The following is a 21,650-nucleotide window of genomic DNA, read 5'->3' as shown; positions in this document are numbered from 1 at the left end:
TAGTTTGTAATATGAAAATAGTACTATGGAGAAATGAATGTCAAAGGAATAACATATATTGAGACTGGAAAACATCAATGGGAAGAAAAATAATAACACATACCTAAACTAACACAGATGCTAGATAATAAAAGGATCACATTATCTTTGTGGGTTGGCCAAGTCAACTTACAAAACTTACTATGATATCATGCTAATTTTTTTTTAAAAGAAAGTAATTCATTAACCTGATTATAATTTAGTATAATGAGTATTTATTTATAATAATAAAACAAGTAGAATAAAATTACAACCCATATCCCAATTACATCCAAAAGTTAACTCCTAAAGATAAATCCTATAATAATTAAATAAGTGAATATAAATAGAAGAAAAATAACTAAAACATTTTTAACTGAGACACTTTGGTAAGTTTTCTTCCTATGATACTAATTGTTAATGAATTACTATTATAATAAAAAAATAACTATGATAATTTATTATTAATTATATATCAATATTTAATGAATATTTATTCATAATTTTTTTAAATTAAGTATTATTATTTGAAGTAAGTATAATTTAAATGTCATAATTTTAATTAATTAATTAATTAATCATTAATCCTAAATTTTTTATCATTAAATGATATTTAAAAAATTGAAATTTAATAATTAATTTAAATGATAATTTATAATTTATAATATTTTAATTATTGGTTCATATTAATTAATAAATAATTATTAATAAGTAAGTCTTAATTTCTATTTATTAAAATTTAATTATAATTTAAGTTTGAAATAATTATTAATAGGTAATTCATTATTAGTTCATTGTTTTGTAATAATTATTTACTAAATAATGATTATTATTGTTATTTATTAATAATAAAACTTATTAAATAATTATTAATTACTTTCCTAAAATCAATTTCTTACAATGCTCACTTAATGATTAATTATTTAATAAAAATAATTATATTAAATAAGTTATTAATTGTATTATTTAATTAATTAACTTTTCATCACTGAATTTTTAAAATATTGTATTCATCAAGAGTCATTAATACACTACTAAAAACACTTACAATAGATAATTACATAAGTACTTTATATCGTCTTCCCTCACTCGCATGCCCTTCCCACATGAGCAGCATGGTAGTAGGAAATTCCCCTCGGTGATCATGTAAAAGATCATGGTTCAAGCCTCAGTGCTCATCGGAACTGGGACCAAGTATGAACGAGTTGTAATTAGAAAAAGAATAATCAAGCTCCCGATGTCCTACGGCACGTCAATTCTAGATGAATGCTGAATATGAGTTCTGTTCTACAATTTTCCCTCTCTTCTTTTCGTCAGAACAATACTGTCGAACCAGAAATGAGTATTCACTCAAATCCGGCCTAAGTCAAAGTCTCCCCAAGCAGTCTCCGTCTACCCTTTTGGGTCGTTCAGTTTTGGTTTCTTCACCCAATCCAGCAATACCTAACTTCTTCTGTTTAGTCGTATATCATGATTCCTCAGAACTTCTAGACCTACGGCGTCTTTCCTTTCGTCAAGTCAGAAATTATCCCTCGAATTCTGCGGCCAGATGAGATTAACAAAGGTAGTGAAATTAGAGATATGAATTGAATCACCCCAACGTCATCTAGTGTGAACGGAATTGGTAGGTAGGCCAGAACCCATGTCGGTAAACAGTGAAGGAATAGCTAACCTCGAAAATGCTTAAAAAAAAAAAAGAATTCCCAGTCGTCACGTTGACACAGTAGCTGGTCCGTGCCTGACAATTGAATCGACTTGGGCATTTTCAGATGAGAAGATCGACTACTTCCTTGTTCTGGGTTGTTACGCTGATGTCCAGGTTTGGTTCTAATCGAAGTCACGGGACTAATTGTAGGCTCTGGTCTGGCTTTGTGAAAATCACAATCCTTGTCTGGAGTGATCGCTTTAACAAATGAAGAAGACAAGCAAAAAAAAAAGGGTTTCTCTTTTACCCATCTTTTCCCGCAGCAGTTAGTTATCCAATCTTGCTCCATTTACGACTGTTAGTGTTTCATACCTCATGATATCCAGTAAGACGCAACTTGAGTGGTTGGAGAATGCTGATCCCTGCAACTGTTTCACCCAATTTGGAGCAAGCTTCGTCTTCAGGATCAATTACCCAACACAGTTTTATTCTACAGAACCAAGAAGATAATCGCTCGCTTCTCTGATACATGCTCTGAGAGAAGAAACGCGTGGTCCCACAGGCATTTGTGGATAATTTCTGTTCAGGGGATCTGTTAATGCTAAAAGACCAGGAAAAGGCACGCGGCCGGGTTTCCAACTTTCAACCGATACAGAGACTCTATAACATTATGCTTCCCTCTGGTTTCTTCTCAAGGCTCGAGTATGAAAGGTTGAAAATCAACAGCATTTTAAACTTTAAGTCAGGAAAAGCGACGGGGAAGACAACATTGACAGATGAGGAAAAAAATCAAAAGGAGGGTGTGATAAAGAGAAAAAGTAAGAGGTGATATAACTCCTGAAAATCCTCTTCCTTTTATCTTGTCGGCTCTTCTTGGCCTTTCATACAATATTTGTACGTAGAGACATGGCATGCATGTTCACAAGAACAGTTCAAAACTGACGTTAAATGTCCATGATCCCAAGATAGAAGTACTTAATTTAGGTTTTTTCCACAAGAGATTAATTGATTGTTCATAAAAGTCTTTCTAATATTGATCGATACAGCCGATGGATCATGCTTGATGAAATTTCCAGGCGACCGACAGCATGCTGCCGCCGTGAGACTGCAGAATATCAGAGAGATCACGATATATATAATTAATCACAGTTAAACATAAAAAAGAGTAAAACGGAAGAGATCAGGAGATGCCGTTTGGCATAAAGATGTAAGAGAAGAGACGATTGTCAAAGAGCATTAGACAGGAGCATGGTGTCAAATTCTCACGGCATTTTGTTGCGCCTGCTATTTCTGAAATTAACCCAGAAAACTATTATCACTTTTGAGCTCCGGGATTGGTTTCTGACTTCATTACTGTGCGAGTCTTCAGTCTATCATTTTTCCTCGAAACCTACTACTGATCTCCCTCTCAAAAGCAAATCAGTGGAGAGACTCCAAAAACACGTCATCCTTGACACGCTTTCTTTCTTCAACCCTCGCTTTTCTCAAAGAAATAAAGGAAAAAAGCCTCCCCTGAAGCGCAATTCCATGATCCTACCAGAACTTGAGGCCTAGCTACCAAAGGGCTCCGAGTGAGCGGCTCCGACAAGTTATTCTGATCTCTCCCTCGGAGATGGGAATAAAGAAGCTCCATGCAGAGGAAATGGGTTTTTGTTTCCAGGCTCCAACTTTCATTGAATGGCTCAAGCCATCATCTGCACCTTCTCCAACTCCTGCTCCTCCTCCGCTTTCTGCAACTCCGTCCATGCCTCAGCAACTTCAGTACTTTTCCAACTCTAACTATTTAGAAGTTCCTTTCTATTACGAGCAGCAGCAAGAGGACGAGATGCTTCATCCGAGAATCCAGTGTCTTCCTCTTCTGAGCAGCTTCAAGGAGACCAAACCGATGAAAGAAGAGGAGGTGGAGTCAGAAAACTCGAGCCTTTCACTGAAAGAAGAGAAATCAGAAAAAGTTACTGTGTCTTTACACATCGGATTGCCTGATTCAAGCGGTTTTGATAGTGAGAACAAGATAGGTGGTCTTAAGGAAGGGGAATCCAAGAAGAAGAGCTTTGAAAGTTGCTCTTTTAGCAGCGAGAGTAGGTTTTGGATTCCCACACCTGCTCAGATTCTTATTGGCCCGACACAGTTCTCTTGTTCTGTCTGCAACAAAACCTTCAATAGGTATAACAACATGCAGGTAATTAGTTCTTTTAAACATTCTGCAGTTTCCATTCTTTTCCTTTTTAAGTTTTAATGAACATCTGCATATAGTTCAGTTTTAGGTTGAAAGGAAATTTGTTCTCGAAGTTGCTGATTTATTTACCAGTAGAGAAAGAACATGGAAAGTTAAGTTCCTCTTGGTGCAAGAATTCTGAGTAGTAATCATCTTTTAATTAATTTTTCCCCATCTTTTTACTTTTTTAATAAAAAAATTTCGGTTGTGATCATATGAGGTTGATTCCTACTTAATTTTTATCTCTCACTGATTGTTTCCACAGAAGTTACTGAAAACACTGACAAGTTTTCTCATTTTCCGTTTTTCTGTGCTATTTTTTTCTTGTTCTTAGCATCTGCTGGTGTTTATAATTTTCCCTTCACCTGACCGCAATATATTTCTCCCTCAATACCGCTCCTCTCAGCAAAAAAATAAAGAAATAAATAAATAGGTTTGATAGTTTAGGCATTCCCAAGAGCTATTTTAACCATTTAAGCTCACGAGGTATTGCAAATCATGGAACTCTTAATTTCAGTACGAAGAATTGATTTGTTTTAGCACAGAAATTGCTCCACCAGAAAGTTTTTCTTCTTCTATTATAGCTTCATTTGATCTATGGATATCATTTTCTGGTTCGTTCTTCTGTTAGAATCTGATTTAAATAAGAGATATGTTGTTCCATCACCGTTAAACCCTTGGGAAGCCTCATTCAATTTAAAAAAAATTCAGGGGTGTTCCACACAACGAAAACAATTGTGTACGTTTTCTTTCCTGTCCTTTTTTTAGCACGCCAAAATGATTAAGCGGCATCATTAATATGGTGATCAATTATTTCCTCTTAGTTCGACAGGTTTTGATCAGGAAAAGTTCTATAGTTGCAATCATCCTATACAACCCAGGAAGAAAAGCTTTAGGGTAAACGAATTTGCCGCAGATAAATTACCTCAAGCTATACCAAGCTCTTTCTGAATCCTTCTCATTTGTTTTCCTCTCTGTGGCAAGCTAGCACTGAAGCCATGAAACCAACAATTTTTTGAACAATCTAATTTATCTATCAGAGACGAATAAACCTATTTTACACCGAAGCAGTAGACAGAAAATTTACTGAGACTCCAAGTTTCGACTCAACTCATATCAAGTTATTCTAGTCTTTCTCTTTTACTTCCATATCTTGACTGTAATTCTAGTCCAACTAATGATTATGAAATGGCTTTGCAAAAGAACCCCGTGCATGATCTCAGACAGGAAGAATCATTTTTCAACAATCTTTTCATTCAACGTCTTGCTAGCTTATATATGACTCTTTTCCAGTTCCTTGATCCATAAATAGCTACCCTGTATTTGTCTTCTTCCTGGAACTAGTATTCACGCGCAACCCTTACAGATGCACATGTGGGGACATGGTTCGCAGTACAGAAAAGGGCCGGAATCTCTCAGAGGAACGCAACCAACAGCAATGTTGAGGCTCCCTTGCTACTGCTGTGCTCATGGCTGCAAGAACAACATCAACCATCCGAGAGCAAAGCCACTAAAGGATTTCAGGACCCTCCAAACCCATTACAAGAGGAAGCATGGCGTAAAGCCCTTTATGTGTCGAAAGTGTGGCAAATCCTTTGCAGTTCGGGGTGATTGGAGAACCCATGAGAAAAACTGTGGCAAGTTATGGTTCTGCACTTGTGGGTCTGATTTCAAACACAAGAGATCACTTAAAGATCACATAAGATCCTTCGGCAAGGGTCACTCTCCGCACCCTTCTCACAAAGATTTTGAAGACGATAAGGAATGCATCACTGGCTCTGAAGACGAAGAAGTCGTCTCAGCATGACAGGGAGCAACATTCTCCGTATTGGTCGATATGTATCGGAATTTTGGGTAAACCAGATACGTACGATACCTTATACTGATTTGGAGAACTGTGATTAGGAGCCAACTCTGGTCAAGTATTTCGTGGATTATTTAGATCTTTGCCTTCTCTTCCTATATAGGCACTGGGTTATTAGGTTTATGAGCTTATCCAAGCGTGTGCTCAGTAACAAAAAGCTCCTACAGTGTTTCTTACAGAAGAGACACAGAAGGGGAGTGGTTTGCTATAGAGCACATGTGAGGTGATAAGATGTAATAACAGCATCAGATATGTGGTTTGCTTTAGGGTTTGACAAGTGGCGTGTGTACTCCAAGCAAGGATATGAAGTAGGTGAATTTTCTTATCTCTGCCAATGGTCTTGCTGTAACACAAATTCCAACTGCATCTTTTAAGATCGGTTGTTTGTTGTAATTCCTCTCGAGGAGAAAATTTGCTCACTTCATTGACCATTAGTGTAATAATCATTTCTAATGGAATCAGGTAATGAACTGCTATTTCTCAATGCTATCTTTCTCTTTTTTTTTTCTTTTTTTAATTTGTGCTCATCTCTGAATCTCAACTTCCATCTGTATTTTTGAAAATTTAGACATCCAGAATCTGTTTTCTTCCTCTATCTACTCCACTCATTACTGAACTGTTATTACACTGATGAATCCATGTAAGAAACGAAAATCGTGGCTCACATCACGATGGGTTGGCATTTGGGCCTCCCTTTCATGGGATGCTAATCATGTCTTATGTCCAGCTTTGCTTTGATAATGTCTATTATATGTAAAGGGGAGAAGAAATCATTGTAGAGCCTTTTTCTCTGAGTTTCTTTTTTCAAAGTCTAGGTGGGAAACTGCTGCTAAAGTCTAACATTGTTGCATAAGAAAACCACCACCACTTACCACCTATTGTTTTATGACTCTGAAGAACAAAGAAAAAAGCAAGTGCAAATAAATCTAGAAAAGAAAAGTCTTTGCTACGAAATAAGAGACAAATTCAAGCTGGGAAAAAAAGTATAGTAATTCTTTTCAGCTGATCAAAGGCCTCAGGACATATACAGTATTAATGAAATGCCGAGAAAGAAATTTCTTACAAGGTCTGTCTTGTTTTCACTGAATTGCCAGAGCTTCTAAACTCGCCAATTTTCAGATTTTATGTCAACAAGTTCACCAATATCCTGTTGACTCGGAGTCCCAGAAAAGGTAAAGCCCCAACAAATTTTGATCAGGTCTTCTTGGGTAACCTCTAGAAAGAGAGAGAAAGAGAGAGCTTCTTTTGGGGTGGCCTTGACCAAACTAAAAGTTGCATGGAAAATCAGCGAGTTGTTTGAATCAGAGGAATCAAATAAAGGGAAGTGGGATCTACCACCATCTTTTGTCGGGAAGAAATAAAACCCTCTTCTCTCAATCTCAATGTCTCCCTTCCCATCTCCATTTCCGTACCTGCAGCTCAAACCAATAATCAGCAATCTTGTTCGATCTTGAGTTAAAAATTAAGGGTGTCCCATATCAGCCCAGAAAAAAAAAACGATATTTGTGCAAAAAGTATGTTTGGCAATGTAGATCTTGACACGTGATGGATCCTCCTTAGTCACAGGCCAAGAAGACAGTCTTCTAAGTATATTTAAAAGGGCTCCGTGATGTAGTATTGTTGCCAGTAGGTGTGAAAAGAAGAGATGGGGATTGGTAGCCGATGTTGCAGTTGAAGCAGACTGATGATTTTCTTTCTGTCAATCCCTTGGTAGGTCTGTAGCCATGGAGTGTGAACTAGGCCAAATATAAGTGAAGTTTAGATGTTCTGATAAGAAAAATGTATACTAAAAAAAAATCTTATTCATTAGATTGATTGTGAATGAGACCTTTTCTTCTTAGACCAATAATGTAATAGGGCGTTTATGTTGCAAAGCCAAGAGAAAAACGACAACGAAACTTGGGAAATATTCTGAAATACAGCTAAAACATAACTCATATTTATAAGCTAATTCAAGACCCATGACTTCCTCTTGCAACCCCACTAATTAAAGCATAGAGTTAAGCTTCTTAAACCACTCACTTACAACCAAAAAAACCGGAAATATTTTTCAGATCTTGACCACAGTCTCAGCCATGTGAAAACCAATGCTTGGGGAGAAGAAAGGCAACGACGTAGCAGTGACTTGTGAAATGTAGCTAAAAAGACAATCCATTCTTCTGAATATTGCAATGAATCATCCCAATGAAGGTCCTTTAATCTCGCCACAGTACACAACAAATTCTGAATTGCATGAACATCAATTGGATAAAACATTTTCCTGACAGTTTCCTTGACATGAATACTGGTTAAGATTTATTTTTTTTCTTTCAAAAGATTTCGAAATGAATAGTGGTTAAGATTTCTTGTTCAGTGGGTTTTTTCCAAACTTCGAAAATCTGGAGATTTTTTAAGTAGAGCAAACGTTCAAAAATGGTTCATCAGAACTGTTTGCACAGGATTAATCTTGATATCTTTAATGATCCTTACACAATTTCGATAACATATATATAGTCATGTTATGGAAATATTACATTAGTTGGGTGTCTCTTCCAGGACTGTTTAGATTATCATTAATATCAGCCATTTGAGGAGTTTGGAGCTTGATGAAACTAACCAAAGCTAGCTCTTTCGTATGACTATCTCATGACAGTTCATGGCCAAATCCATTCAACTTTCTTTAAAGGGGAAAAAAGAAGAAAAGTATGAGACCTACTAAAGCAAAAGCAAGCCAATCTTTGCAGATTAGTCTTTTTCTATAGGTCTCACTATGTGTGGTAAGGGTCCCCCTTCCCCCTTCCCCCTTCCGAGTCTTCATGGATCCCAGAGTTGATAAAGGATTGAGAACAGGTCCACAAAATGGAATGCATCACTGTCTGGATTAGAAAGGAGAAAAGGTGAAAGATGGAGGGAAGTGTGATCAAAGTAGCAATTGGCAAAGGAAATTTCACGGAGATATACTGATATATAAAATAACTTAACTTTATATCAACAAATAACTTAACTTTATGTCCTTAAATACAAAATAAAAAATAGATAAAAGTTTTCAGTGACACAGAGGGATTATAGCCACTGTTAGTTTTTTTGAGTAGAGATGAGAAGTGGGTTTCAGAAATCATGTAAATTAATAGTGTCTACTCTCCTTAGGATTAAAAGGAACTCTAATTCTGGTTCAGCCCGAATACAAGAGTAGACAGAGTTATTTTGATCAACTGAAACTCTTTTTTGCTGAAATTTTTTCTTCTGGAAGTTAGCCGGAGACGAGATCTGAAGTCCATGCACTGCTGAAGAAGAAGGCAAAGAAGGGACGAGGAAGCACACGACAGAGGCCAAAGGCCAAAAAACCCGAAGCTACAAACAATGACAATGGCCACGCAGATGGGAAACCAACTTCCGAAGCTGCAGATTTTGAAAAGTTCTGTAAGTTCACAAGTGAGCATCTGTCTGCTGACGACATGAGGAAAATATTGGAGGCTAACCATCAGGAATATCTTGCTTCAGATGAAACTGTAGTGTCAAGATGGTAAGCTAAATTATATAAACTCCGTAGAAGATTAGGATAACAAGAGGCGTAGCTTGTAGTAAATAAGCATTTTTTTTTCTTCAGTAAGTGATGAAACTGATTTTGTTCATCTTGCTGATGAACAGCCAAGACATGTTTTATGGTGAGCATCCTGTCTGCAACAGCAAGAGTGGATTCTAATACACAGGCAGAGTACCCCAAAAGTGAGAAGACGCAAAGCACTTCATTAAGGGCCGAACACACAGGAGAACAAAAGCCCAATAAAAGATGTTGTCACACAACTTCATCTCTGGCAAAGGACGACCCAAATGGTTAATTGACTAGATCCAGGAGAGGGATTTAAAAGAATCAGCTTTACGTGATGATAAACAAATATTAGCGATCCAATGCCTGCTTAGTGTACCATGTGGCTATCTGGCTTGAATGGTTAAGAGGTCAATTGGCTTGACACCAACTACTGTGAAATGATGACCTCTGATTCTTGTATTGTGTTATTCCGAGGCTGGCTACCCTGTAACAGATATGTTGCTCTTTGTTTTCCAGCAGTTTTCCAACAAGATGCTGTTTTCTTTCTCCAGTGAAGATATCTGCTCATAAAGGAGAGTATACATATTAGTTTGAAGAGGTTGAATAAATACATGAACCACAAGTAAGGCAAACATCACATGAATTTAACTTCTGTGTGATGCACAAATGGAGGTGGTTCATTTACTTTAGATCCCAGCTCCATTCAAACTCAGAGACCAGAAGAAAATGAAACAGGAAATAAATCTAAAATCTAATGCTCAAACCCCCAATTGCTTTATCTTACTCCTTAGAGATAACCCTACATGTTAGTCAGTCAATATGGCATACCAGAAGACAAAGACCACAGAAAGAGCATTGTGAACTTGCTAAAACTATTTGTTCACAAAGATTTCTTTTTCTACTGCAGAACACCCATCACCTTTCAAATCAAAAGAAGTCAATATGCCAACCGTATACGCACGTGTAGATGAAAATAGTTACTAGACATCTTTGGATGGTTATGGAGTCATTTATATTTGTTTCCTGATCAGAACACTTAGTTGCCTTCGACACAATTCAATATGTTAAATCGTACACCCACTTCTAAACAAAAAAAATTCTAGTCAACCTTGTAAGAATGCTCAATTAATAGCATTTTCAGAGGACTTAGATGGAATCACCTTGTAAAAATGCTCAAGTAATAACAATTTCATAGGATTTAGATGGAGTCAGTTAAAGGTATTTCCCAAATGATCTAATGATGGGTAGATAGTCACACACCATTTTGTGGTTGTACTTGTGTTCCTTAATTCACACTAGTTTTCTGAAAGTGAGATATTTACATAATGGCCTTGCTATTGACCCAGACCTATGATCTTGTGTTTGTTCAATCCTAGGTCAAGTTGTCTTTTTAATCTTGAGCTTATGAAGTACAATAGGAGAAAATTTCTGCCTTTTTGTGGTTCGACTTGTGCCTAATTGTCAAAGGGTGACTGATCCTATGCCTATCATTAAGGAAGAGATCTTCTAACTTTGGCCAGTAATTTTTCCCCACTTCAACCATTACATACCACCTACATACCATCAATCTCAACATGCATTTAAATTCCCTCAATTTTGAAAACTTTAAGCCCTTAAGTTGGAGTTTCACTGATTTTTGATAAATCATGAATCTTTAACTTACTACGATTGTTGTGCTTCATCTGTAATCCTCCCAAATGCAAAGTCAGTTCTCAATATTTTGTAGTAATGATTATGAAGAGTTGAAGCATTTCACTCAACATTATCTATGAGATACATACCCTCCCCCTGCCCCCCCAAGATCATTTGCCCAAATACAATGAGAAGAGGTAGAAATAAAAGACACCTGAAAAATTTATTAATCACTTAATGGGTTGAAAATTTATTCAGCCAATTTCTTCAACTCACATAGACAGTCTACTGGTGCAATGAACAAGAAGAGACCTTAAACAAAAGAGCCATATATTTAAGCTAAGTGCACACATTCACCTTGTCCATTTCTACCCTTTTAGTTATCAAACAGTATATAAAGGAAAAATGGAGAATGTAGAGAAGGATGATCAAGACCTGTGTTTGAAGTCGCTCTCTTTCCACTGTCAGTTGCATGAGCAAGTTAGAGATTACTTTAGTCCGCATGTCAATAGCATTTGCTGCGGTCTTCTTTACGTCATCTGCTTGACACGCAGATGCCTCTAATAATTCAACTCTTTCTCTAAGAACTCCCACTTCCTCATTCTGTTCCAAATTGGTCTCTGCTAACAAAATGCACTTAGCTTCTGCACTGTCTGCTCGTTTCTCTGCTTCCATGAGTTTTACCTTCAAATCCTCCATTACATTTCCCATATCACGCAGTGCAGAATAAAACATACCCTGCTTCTCTTTGTTTGCTTCAACCAATGCCTTTGCATGCTGTAACTGGGCATCAGATTTCTTAAGCTGCTTTTCAAGCAGGCCAACATTTCCTACGTTACTGTTGCCATTCCTAAGAAGAGCAACTTGTTGACTAAGCTCAAAGTTTGCATTTGTTAATAATTTGTTCTCAGCTTCAGCACTCTTACACTTGCTTTCAACTTGTGAAAGCTTCTCCGTTAAGTTCTCAATTACGCTTTGTAGCTCAGTAATTTTGCAAGTTGATATATTGCACTGCTCTGGATTCACATAGTCTGAAGAATTAGCTTTCTCTAGCACGATGTCTGTTTGTTTAAGCTGCTTCTCCAGCAAACTAACCTTAGATCTCATCTCACCTTCTCTCTGTACCGAGCTATTTAAATTGAGATGAGTAATATGGAGCTTATCCACCAGCTCTTTTGAGATAACAGTCAGCACTTCAGCCATAGTTTGGGCCTCAAAGAATTTCTCCAATGACATATCTGTGGCTTCTTCAGTACGACAAAAATTTCTCTCTGACTTGTTTAACTTGGTAAGTAGATCTTCTTCATTATTTATTGACATGGTCAGATTATTTTCGAGGTCCAGCTCTCTGGCTAAAGATTTCTCCAACATCCTCAAGATATGCCTCTGTTGTGCGCCAGTTTGCATTTCCACCTTGGCAACCCTGGGAGAGAACAGAGAGTTTTCTGAAAAACCCAAAATTTCATTCTGCCCTACAGCCAAAAGAAGCAAATTAGATCCTAATATCCGACATAATTCCACTATCATATTTTTCTATTCATGATGCTTTAATTCTTTTCTTTTGGGGAAGATTTTTTTTTATTGATAATAAACCAATATGATAATTTTTTCAGTCAGTGTGAGGAGATAGGTAAAGATCTCCCGAGAGGAGCTGAAATGATTCATGATGCAGAAGAATGTCCCGGCATTCAGGAGCAGAAAATTTCCTCAAAGGTCTGGCCAATGAGCAAAAATGTCTTCAATAAGAAGTTCTAATCATAGGGCACGCCCTCTCGAGATGCTCCATTTACCTATGTAAATTCCTTTATATATGACAAGGTAGAGGAAAATCACATAGCTTTAGAGCTTACAAGATTCCTGGCCGCAACAGTCTATGATACTCTGAAACTTCACCGAGTGCATCCTCATCTCCCCGACCTGGTCTTGTAACAGTCTCAGGGACTCTTCAGAGTCTTCCAATTTGGCTTCTAACTCCAGAAAAGATTCTTCCAATAGTTCACATGAAGATATTTTCTCATGGGCATCCACAATATCCATCTGAACGACAGACATCAAGTTGTCGAGGTCCCTCACCTTAGAATCAAATACGGCAAACAAAAGATCAAACTCCAGTGCACTCTCAATGTAGTCTTCGCCAACATCCTCATACTCTACTGCGAGAGCTTCATAATCACTTACTCCAGCAGCCACATTTTTCAACAGTTTGTCAAGGTTTAGCAATCTATCTGCAGAATATGCCAAATCAAGGTCAATTCTCGTAAGAATTTCAGCATTGACAAGTTCCCTCAGTTTCTCAGCGTTAGGTGGGTGATGAGGCGAGAAGATGGCATCCGACGCCAGTGGTAGATCAACCGCATCCTTAGTTTTGACGTCCATAGTTGCATCACCCTTTCTGTCAGCCTCGAAATGCATATTCTATCCGGAAAAGAAAAACTGGTAAGTCCAAAGCAAAACAGATTATTTTGACATCGGGGCGAAAACCCACCATTTCGTTTGCAATACACTGACAGGATAAATTATCAACGAGTCCACTCGGAACTGAATGTTAACAACATGATCCTACATTTGATTTGGAGACGAAGTAAGAATATCACATGAAATTGAAACAAGACAACCCAGTATAAGGAAAAGTGTACCTCCCTCTGCAACTCGCCTGCAATTCGCAGCCACCGAACTCCGGGGTCAGGATTCCGTCTCAGGTGATGGGCCGGAGTTCTTCCCACCGATGTCAACTCTCTCATTCCTTTTACTCCCTACGGTTTCCGCACTTGTCATTGTCTTTTGGTGGATAGAATTGCATCGAAGCCCGGAAAAGAAGTCAGAGACACAGAACACAGAACAGCTGATAAAAAAAGAATGGACTCCGTTAATCTGTCCAATTCTATAAATAATGTATCTATATTTTATAACTACATTTAGTCTATTAATGGAGATCATTTAGTTTCTCAGGATATAGTTATCTAAGCCTGAATCAAGGCAACGAGATAAAAGATTTCAAGGATAAAAACGTTAAGGTAGGTAGAACCTAGTAAGAATATACAGTCGGGTCTTTTCTCATTTCCTCGGGAGAAGAATGGCTTACCAGATTCGTCCGTTCCTTCAGTGGAGATTGGAGTTACGTGTCTGGACTTCCAACCCAGAGTGGTTCTTCCTCAAAAGAGGTTGAACATCTCAATTTGGTGCTTTCAGAGAAGAGAGAAAGCAAATTCCAATATGCTCTGCGTGTAATAATCAAGCTTATTTTCTTTTCTTCTTGGAATATTTGACATTGACAAAGACTATAATGCTTACCAAAAAAGTTAAATTTATTCATTTACAGGAAAAATTTCATGTTTCTTCTCTGAGCTTTGGCCATTAGTTTGACGGGGTAATCCGGCGCTCTTTTTCCCATTCAATCTCTCTTAAAAAAGATGAACCAGACTTTAACGCTAAAATCTGCACTCAAACATTGTCGGATCAGGACGAGGTCGAATTAAGTGCAAGCCAACAGTAATTCCATTGTCCAAATTTGCAATTACGCTTCAGACAAAATCATTCAAATTCTTTTTCACGTTTACTATCAATCGCATTGGTGAAGGATTGCAGCACTTCTGGAAATTCATAATGACTTTTTCGTAGTTAAGCAATCTAAATCACTTGAGGTGATTATTTTCGAATCCAAAGTTCTACTAAACAGTTGCAGTCGATTTACCCAACTACTCCAGAACATGATCGAAGAGAGCAAGGCTTATTCATCCCACTCTAACAAAAGAAAATTATATTATCATTAGATACGACTAATAAAAGCATCTCATACTAAATTACAAATAATGTCACAATGATTCGTGAGCACTTGCACAAATCGTGGTTTGTCCGTCATGGTAGAATGATTGAAATCATTCATCCCAAACGAGAAACCACAAGTGTAATCAATGCAATGTCAATCATTCATAAATTGTTAGCATCCGTGAGTAAATTAAGGAAAAGGTTTTTTTTTTTTATTTTTTTATAATCTCTGAGTCACTGTTCACTAAATTAACTAAATCCAATTCATATATAATAAAACCCGACATATGCGCAACAAATATCTTGTTTGATGCCGGCTCGAGACAGAATGAATTCTTAGATTATGGGTTAGTTGGTGGGTTCCATCAATGGTCTTTAATCATCATCAGAAAAAAAAAGAAAAAAATATCTTCCAAATTTCAACCACCGGAAAGGCCGGAACAGTTGCACTAAAAAATCCAAAGGAGGTTGAGATTCTCAGATTTCCGTGTGGCTGCTAACGAAGCCTCCAATTTGGCTTTGCGCGTTTTTTAAGTTTCGGTTGTCCGTCAAACTTCCACCTTCGCCTTCTTCGCCTTGTCCATGCCGATTCTGGGATATTGTTTGACTGCCACCGTTTCTTGCTGTTTCTATCCTCTCAACTTCACGCATGGGAAAGCAAAGATTGCCGACTTGATTGACGTTTCCTTTTGGTCTTTACCTGGAATTGGCCCCCGTATTGCATCCGACACTTTCTATGTGTCAGAAGAGGATTTCTGTCAAGAGTATCGGGTTCTAATCTTCAGGGGTACGGGATTGCTTTTTAGATTGTTTGTTGTCATGAAGTGTTAAGATGATTACTTTATTATTGGGTTATTGGATTTCCTTTCGTTTTGCATTTTTAACTTGAAATGGGTCTATCTTTTATATCGTTTCTTTTGAAGTATACATTCCTTTTGGTAGGATTGTTGTTTGTTATTTTATTTGAACTTCCTGGCAAATGTTGCAGTTTTACTGACATTCAATCAGTTTCCACATGTCATTATACTCCGTGTTGTGTTTTCTACTACTTTGCAAAGTTGGGGAAGATTCGGTTTAAAAAATTTGTTCGAAATGGTTCTTACTATTAAAATACAAATTAAAGCATTATTGATTCAGCTCTATCTGCAATGTCTTGTCATTGTATGTAACAATCTTGTTGGATATTTGCTTTTCATGAAGATGTTTTCTTCTCGTCTGTTGGAGAATCTGGTTCTGACTGGATCATTGTTGGTTTTTGAGTTAGGTTCTAATTTACTAGATACGGATTCTTGTTGTCTCTTCATTTTGTGCCACGTTTAGAATTTTTAGGATGGGGACATTGAGGGGAGTTTGTATTGATCATTTTCTGATTCCTTCTGCTAGATATTTGTCATACTTTTATTTATTTTTATTTCTTTATTATCTCTGCATTATTTGTTTGATATGATCGATATGGTATATATCTCTGAGTTTTATCATTTTTCTTCGTGGAGCTTTAGAAATTTAAGCTTCTGTGCCAGTATTTGTTCTTGAAGCTTTTAACTTTCTCTTTGAGTCAGTGAAGTATCGTTTTGTCCATTTGTATATCCTCCTGTGCTTAAGGATTGATCACTATTTCTAATTTTCATGCTTCAATTTTGTGTACAGGAGAAACGTCACCTACTTAATCTCTTGATTTGGGAATTTTTTCGCGGGTTGTAGAGGCTTGAGAAGTCTGGACTATGGAGACCCTGCCAGATATATACCCCCTAACGAGTCTACAAATTGGGTAAAGTACAATCAATTTTTTGGTTATCTTCTTGTTTTAAGACTGACAAACCAATCTATCCTCTATAGGTTTACAGAAGAGAACTTCATGTCAGATCTTTAACTTCTGAATGATAAGAAAGTCCGTTTTCTTTATTTTTAAATGTATCTTATATCAGGTAAAAACTAAAAAAATGGTCTGCAAAACCTAACAAGAATGGCTACGGCCCAGCTTTCTCTAATTTTATAAGTGTCTTAGTCACCACTCTAACAGAATTTCTCTTTTGACAAAGTCTCATATTGACTTATCATGCTTCTCCTCTTTAACTGATATGTGTTTCTTTTGCAATTTTACAGGGATATACAGTCTTACCTTTCAAGGATATTTTTATATTTCACTCCTACAAGTAAAAAACTGTTTGTTCTCGTAGATAATCGACCGTGGTTGATGAACAAGAACCCCAAAGCAACACTTCTATGGCAATTAATGGTTATAAAGGTTGTATTTGCTTGCCCATTTTACCGGTTAATTGATTATCATGTGGAAACCTTTTTGACTAATTCGACCTTATTTTATTTCTTTCTATTTTTACAGAATTTTTGTGCTTTTGCAAAATTAAAATGTACAAAAGATGAACTTATACACTCTCTTGGTTATTTGCAGTACAGGATGTCCCCATTCACAAATACTACAAGACTGACCCAAATTCCAGATTCAGGAAGGAATTCTTTAGTGAGTCAGTGTCTTATGTCAAACTCCAGTGCAATTAGAAAGTTATACAAATGGTTCTCAGTCATTGATGCTGCAAAGTGGCGGAGGAGTACTCTCTTTTCAATTATGGATTTGCGCAAGTCCCTTCATGGTTTTTTAGTTTTTGAAGTTACATGGAAAGATGTCCGTGGAATAAATTATTTGAGTGAACTTCAGGTATTACCGTTAAAAATAAACCTTTTTATGATATTCTGCAAACTGCTTCATGTTTTTACTTATTTATTTGTTGTCTATTAAATCTTTTGCAGACTGACACTTCTGTTGCTTTGGAAGTGAAATCCATGAGAAAATGGGACTTCTTGAGTATTGATCATGCCTTGAGCTGCATATCTTCTTGGTTTTCTGGCACTTCATCTGAGACCCAAGTGCTCAGTTACAACATGAAGCAGTTATATGGCATGGCTGGGCATGTTGGGTGCCATCAAGATCTTTCTAAAGAGCTACACTTTGACAATAAATTGATATTGGAAGCGTCAGAAGACACTTTTTTTGATGTTCAGGAAGATCTATTTAAATTAGATAATCACATAATTGACAGAGAGTTGCATAACCAGGAGAAGGTGTCAGTGAATCTAGTAGATGCAAAGGAGGAATCTTGTGTATCTTCCACTCAATACAAGGATACTTTACTTCTGTTTAGGTTCAGTAATGGCCACCTTCCATTTAAGTTAAAGAAGATAATTACCTCTGATATGAGGCTCCTTACTTTGCTTGAATCAGGTCTTCCAAGTTGGGTCATCTTCTTTCAATCTTACCCCATATTTTGCCATTTGTATCGCCCATGGATGCGGCCGCTTGCAAGAACATTGTACTTCTTGATATCTCTTATTACAGTCATGATTGGGTTCTATGACTTGTACAAAAATGTGCCACTTTTGAAGGCTACAGCGTCAGGCCTGATGGGTCCTCTCTTTGATTGGATAGAAGCATGGGAGATGATTTCTAGGATTCGTTATCTTGGGACCATGCTTTTCCTTCAGAATTTGGAGAAGGCAGTTCGCTGGATGATGAAAGTAATTCGTGTCATGCAGCCAATTACAAAGCCTCTAAAAGAGCCCCTAATGGAAGCTTTTGATCTCATGTTGCCAGCTTGGAATTTTTTTGCTGAGACTGGAGAGCTATACCTGTCTACAATCTGGATAACAATTGAGTCTTCATATTGTTCAATCATTGACTTTTTTGAGGTGTTATTCTCGCCATTTGGTCTAATATATGAATATATGTGGATAACAGGTATGACTTCCTACCATGTTCTCTTCATCTATAAAGTTCTTAACACGTATTATTGAATATTGATGGTATATGATGAAGCAAACTTGACCAATTATATGGCAACTCGATCCATTGAGTCACCATGGAAAGGCTATCGTCCTGATCATCACTTTTGAGTGGGAAATTACTGCTCTTCACCTTGTGTATATATCTTTGACACAGACCTCAAAGCTACAAAATATTATTCTTTTAAGCACAGTGACGATATCAATATGAAGTTTGATTATTTCAGATCCTTGTGCCATTGGTTATTCCATGGACCCCTCAATTGACAAAACCATGGTTGTTTTTCACATATAACATATTAACTCCATTTCAACAGCAGTAGCCTAGTCTGGGCTTTGCCAACACCATTAACCATTTAAATACTTCTCCTCACCTAATCACCTAATTTTGTAAAATATTTACTACTCTGCCCTAAGAGGTTTTTCTATTTTGATCTTTTGCAGCAACCACTGTTTCCCCACTCTTATATTACATATACACAATTTTGCTCGCCCCTTTTCAATTGACCTTGGCATTTGCAAGCTATGCAACTTCGATATTCTCTGAGGTCTATGAGCTGTTAAAAGATGCTTGCCAATCATTTGTGGCTGTGGTACAACTTACATCTCTTGTCAATGTGAAACCCAGCGGACATGGTGTCTCCATTTGGAAAAGTATTTCCAAAGATCTCTTTTCACAGGTAGGTAAACGTTTCATTCCACTTCTTATGCAAATACTCCATTTGTTTTGACTTAGTTTCAAATATAGCCATAGTACTGTATTTCCAAATACGGCTAAATTCCAATCTGGCCGATAGAAATGTAGCAGACTATTTATCCTGGGGGCATAAGCATCTTTTACCTGATGTAATCTCTCTTTCAAAAAAGTAAAAGAGGGTCAGGGAAACCCTTGATCATAGTTCCGAATGGAATGAAGATGAAAGGGCAGCAGGAGGATCTCCCTCCTCTCCTCTTCATTTCCTGTGTAGAAGTGTCATGTAAGATCTCTTGTCCATGAAAAGGGGGACGGGAGGGCCTCACCTCTACCTTGAACATTTTAAAAATAAGATGGGCCACTTACCTGTTACGTCAAAATCTGATTTTTATAAAGACTTGTTTGAGAGTAAAATGATGATTTTACATGCCCTTAAGGCTTTTTGTTAGCTGAGCCATATTTGTCATCTCAATTAATTGGCTATGATTAGAACTATGGAACTTGTGACAGTATTTGGAATTAAACAATAATGTAGGGCCTGGAGATTAACTCCTTCTACTACTATTGAACAAGCATTATGGTGGAAATCTTCAGGTTTTTGGGGCTACCAGAAGCATTATAAATGGTCTTGTTGCATTCCTCGCTACATGCAATAGACATAGATTAAGGTATGGATTGCTTCCTTTTGTAAAATTCTTCGACTACTTCTTCCATCTACATTTAAGAGTCTTGAAGATACATAATCCACATTGATCAGAAGCACAGTAGATATTTGAAGTTTTTGTACAGTAAATATGTGCTCTGCATCTCTATGTTCTGCAACTATCCAGTTTCAAAAATGAAGTTCATGGGAAAGATGCTTTTGCCAGGTGCATATTGGTTCATTTTTTCTACTTCTGCCTCGCCATTAAGCTACCCATTTCCTTTGAAGGTCATTAAACCTTCTTGAAGTGCCAAGGAATAAATATATGCAGAAAAGAGTTCTTCTTTAGTAATCATCCATCCAATGCACATGCGCATCAATCATAGCTACTCAAACAATGAACTGTAGGCCCTGTTGCTCTGAATTGTTGTTCACATTGATGATGAACTTATCCTCGTTTGTTGGCTTGTCAGCATAGTCTTGAGCCCCTCCAAGGCCAGTTGCATCAGAGAAAGTCTGTGCAGCAATATATTGGCCAGATGTCCTCAGTCCTACCTACTACTCTTATACTTTTACCCTCGCAGGACTACTCTTAAAACTAAAGTCATAAAAAAGATTTTACAGCTTTGCTGCATGTAGAGCTTGTTTTGATTTCCAACTGGTTGTTTAAACAAATATGGATCTTAGGTGAAATGCTGAAAAACGAAACTGGCTCTAGTTATGTGCCTACTACTAAATATTGACACAAGCTTGTGGTTAATTTGATGTACTGCAGCATCTACAATCACATGCAAGCTTATCGCCATCGACTTGCTTGCCTCCTCCACTTAAGCACATACTCGTGTTCTTGCGGACAAGTCGAAATGATAGAATACCCTCATATGGTAATTAGTCTTTTAGTTGCAACTTATGTTGTCCATTGTTTGTTATTGGAAGAGTTTATTCACAAACTGTACTAACACAGACCAAACTTCTCTTCCTGATTTCAGGTAGAGTTCAAGGAATGCAACCGCTGCAAATGAAGGAAATACACAGATGTATAATAGCTCCAACTTACAGAAGCAAGATAAAATTTTTAAATTTTTGGATGTAAATGTGTAGAGGTTTTTTTTTGCTTTTCTAAAGCTATAGGGCTACTATCTTGTATATATATTAACATACAAGCTACAAAACTTGAGTACAACTGTATATAGTGTTAATATCAGGGAGGAAATTGAAATGTGATGGAGATATGGTGCAGTGGTGAGTGTTTCCAGCTTTCCATTTCTCATCAGGTGATTCAGATTTGCTCTAAAAGGTGGATAGGGCTTCCAGTAGTAGATAATTGCAAACTATTCTAAAAAAAACAAATGGCTAGTGATTACCTGCTTATGAATAAGGCAAAATATATAATGGGGAAGCACCGTGTGAAAGTGAAAGCAAGCTACGGAAGCGGTTAAATAAATAAGTAAATAAACAAATCACCATCTGCTTTTTCCCATCCTTTTTCTTTTTTTCGTTTTTTCTTTTACTTCTCCAAGCCTGAGAGGGGGCAGCGGAGAGGAATGGAAAAAACTTTCCAGGTTAGTGAGGAAAAAAGGATAGATGAATTATAGACTTTTTTGGGTTGAATAAGACTGGACAATGACAAATGATCTCTTATCTCTGGATGAGCAAAGACGAAAAACTTCAAAATTTGTTGTTCAGGCCACTTTGAGACCAGGTTTAACAATGAGATCATGTGAGATTTCGAACGGACCATCCAAGACAAATGGGAAAAATATTATTTTTTCTGTTTATATGATCACGATACAAATAGACTGTGATTGCTTGCTTGCAGCTACCCATGGGCAACTGTTGCCACTAACAAA

The 21,650-nt window shown here is 37.1% G+C and overlaps 3 protein-coding genes across 7 annotated transcripts; 2 read left to right on the top strand and 1 right to left on the bottom strand.

Annotated features, from left to right (window-relative positions):
- Positions 1 to 3,206: 3,206 nt before the first annotated feature.
- On the top strand, positions 3,207 to 6,166 carry LOC137956538 (zinc finger protein WIP3-like). The gene is made up of 2 exons (XM_068804077.1): positions 3,207 to 3,842; positions 5,245 to 6,166. The coding sequence occupies exons 1-2, from the start codon at positions 3,276 to 3,278 to the stop codon at positions 5,683 to 5,685; spliced, it is 1,008 nt and encodes a 335-aa protein (XP_068660178.1). The 5' UTR covers positions 3,207 to 3,275; the 3' UTR covers positions 5,686 to 6,166.
- Positions 6,167 to 8,687: 2,521 nt separating this feature from the next.
- On the bottom strand, positions 8,688 to 14,091 carry LOC137956196 (WPP domain-interacting tail-anchored protein 1-like). 3 transcript variants are annotated; one of them, XM_068803575.1, is made up of 5 exons: positions 13,986 to 14,091; positions 13,540 to 13,745; positions 12,754 to 13,318; positions 11,339 to 12,375; positions 8,688 to 9,831 (listed from the first exon to the last, which is right to left on the bottom strand). In XM_068803575.1, the coding sequence occupies exons 2-5, from the start codon at positions 13,642 to 13,644 to the stop codon at positions 9,751 to 9,753; spliced, it is 1,788 nt and encodes a 595-aa protein (XP_068659676.1). In that variant the 5' UTR covers positions 13,645 to 13,745; positions 13,986 to 14,091; the 3' UTR covers positions 8,688 to 9,750. The 3 variants fall into 3 exon arrangements, with proteins under 3 accessions (XP_068659676.1, XP_068659677.1, XP_068659678.1); XM_068803576.1 differs by having other exon boundaries at positions 13,540 to 13,681; XM_068803577.1 differs by lacking the exon at positions 13,986 to 14,091 and adding an exon at positions 13,389 to 13,462 and having other exon boundaries at positions 13,540 to 13,581.
- A 967-nt stretch (positions 14,092 to 15,058) lies between these two features.
- LOC137956295 (uncharacterized) lies at positions 15,059 to 21,004 on the top strand. Of its 3 annotated transcripts, XM_068803731.1 has the most exons (9): positions 15,059 to 15,455; positions 16,316 to 16,436; positions 16,772 to 16,913; positions 17,079 to 17,342; positions 17,435 to 18,419; positions 18,908 to 19,143; positions 19,752 to 19,825; positions 20,576 to 20,684; positions 20,790 to 21,004. In XM_068803731.1, exons 2-9 carry the CDS (start codon positions 16,390 to 16,392, stop codon positions 20,820 to 20,822), a joined length of 1,890 nt encoding a protein of 629 aa, XP_068659832.1. In that variant the 5' UTR covers positions 15,059 to 15,455; positions 16,316 to 16,389; the 3' UTR covers positions 20,823 to 21,004. The 3 variants fall into 3 exon arrangements, with proteins under 3 accessions (XP_068659832.1, XP_068659833.1, XP_068659834.1); XM_068803732.1 differs by lacking the exons at positions 19,752 to 19,825; positions 20,576 to 20,684; positions 20,790 to 21,004 and adding an exon at positions 19,693 to 19,731; XM_068803733.1 differs by lacking the exons at positions 15,059 to 15,455; positions 16,316 to 16,436 and having other exon boundaries at positions 16,824 to 16,913; positions 17,084 to 17,342.
- Positions 21,005 to 21,650: the final 646 nt, after the last annotated feature.

This window comes from Aristolochia californica, unplaced genomic scaffold, assembly GCF_029961685.1.
Source record: "Aristolochia californica isolate CCGP_79_NKW_82.1479 unplaced genomic scaffold, dmAriCali1.0.hap1 SCAF_2, whole genome shotgun sequence".
In the NCBI taxonomy this organism is placed as follows: Eukaryota; Viridiplantae; Streptophyta; class Magnoliopsida; order Piperales; family Aristolochiaceae; genus Aristolochia; species Aristolochia californica.
The sequence above is the reverse complement of the archived record's forward strand: the minus strand, read 5'-3'. Positions and strand labels throughout refer to the sequence as shown.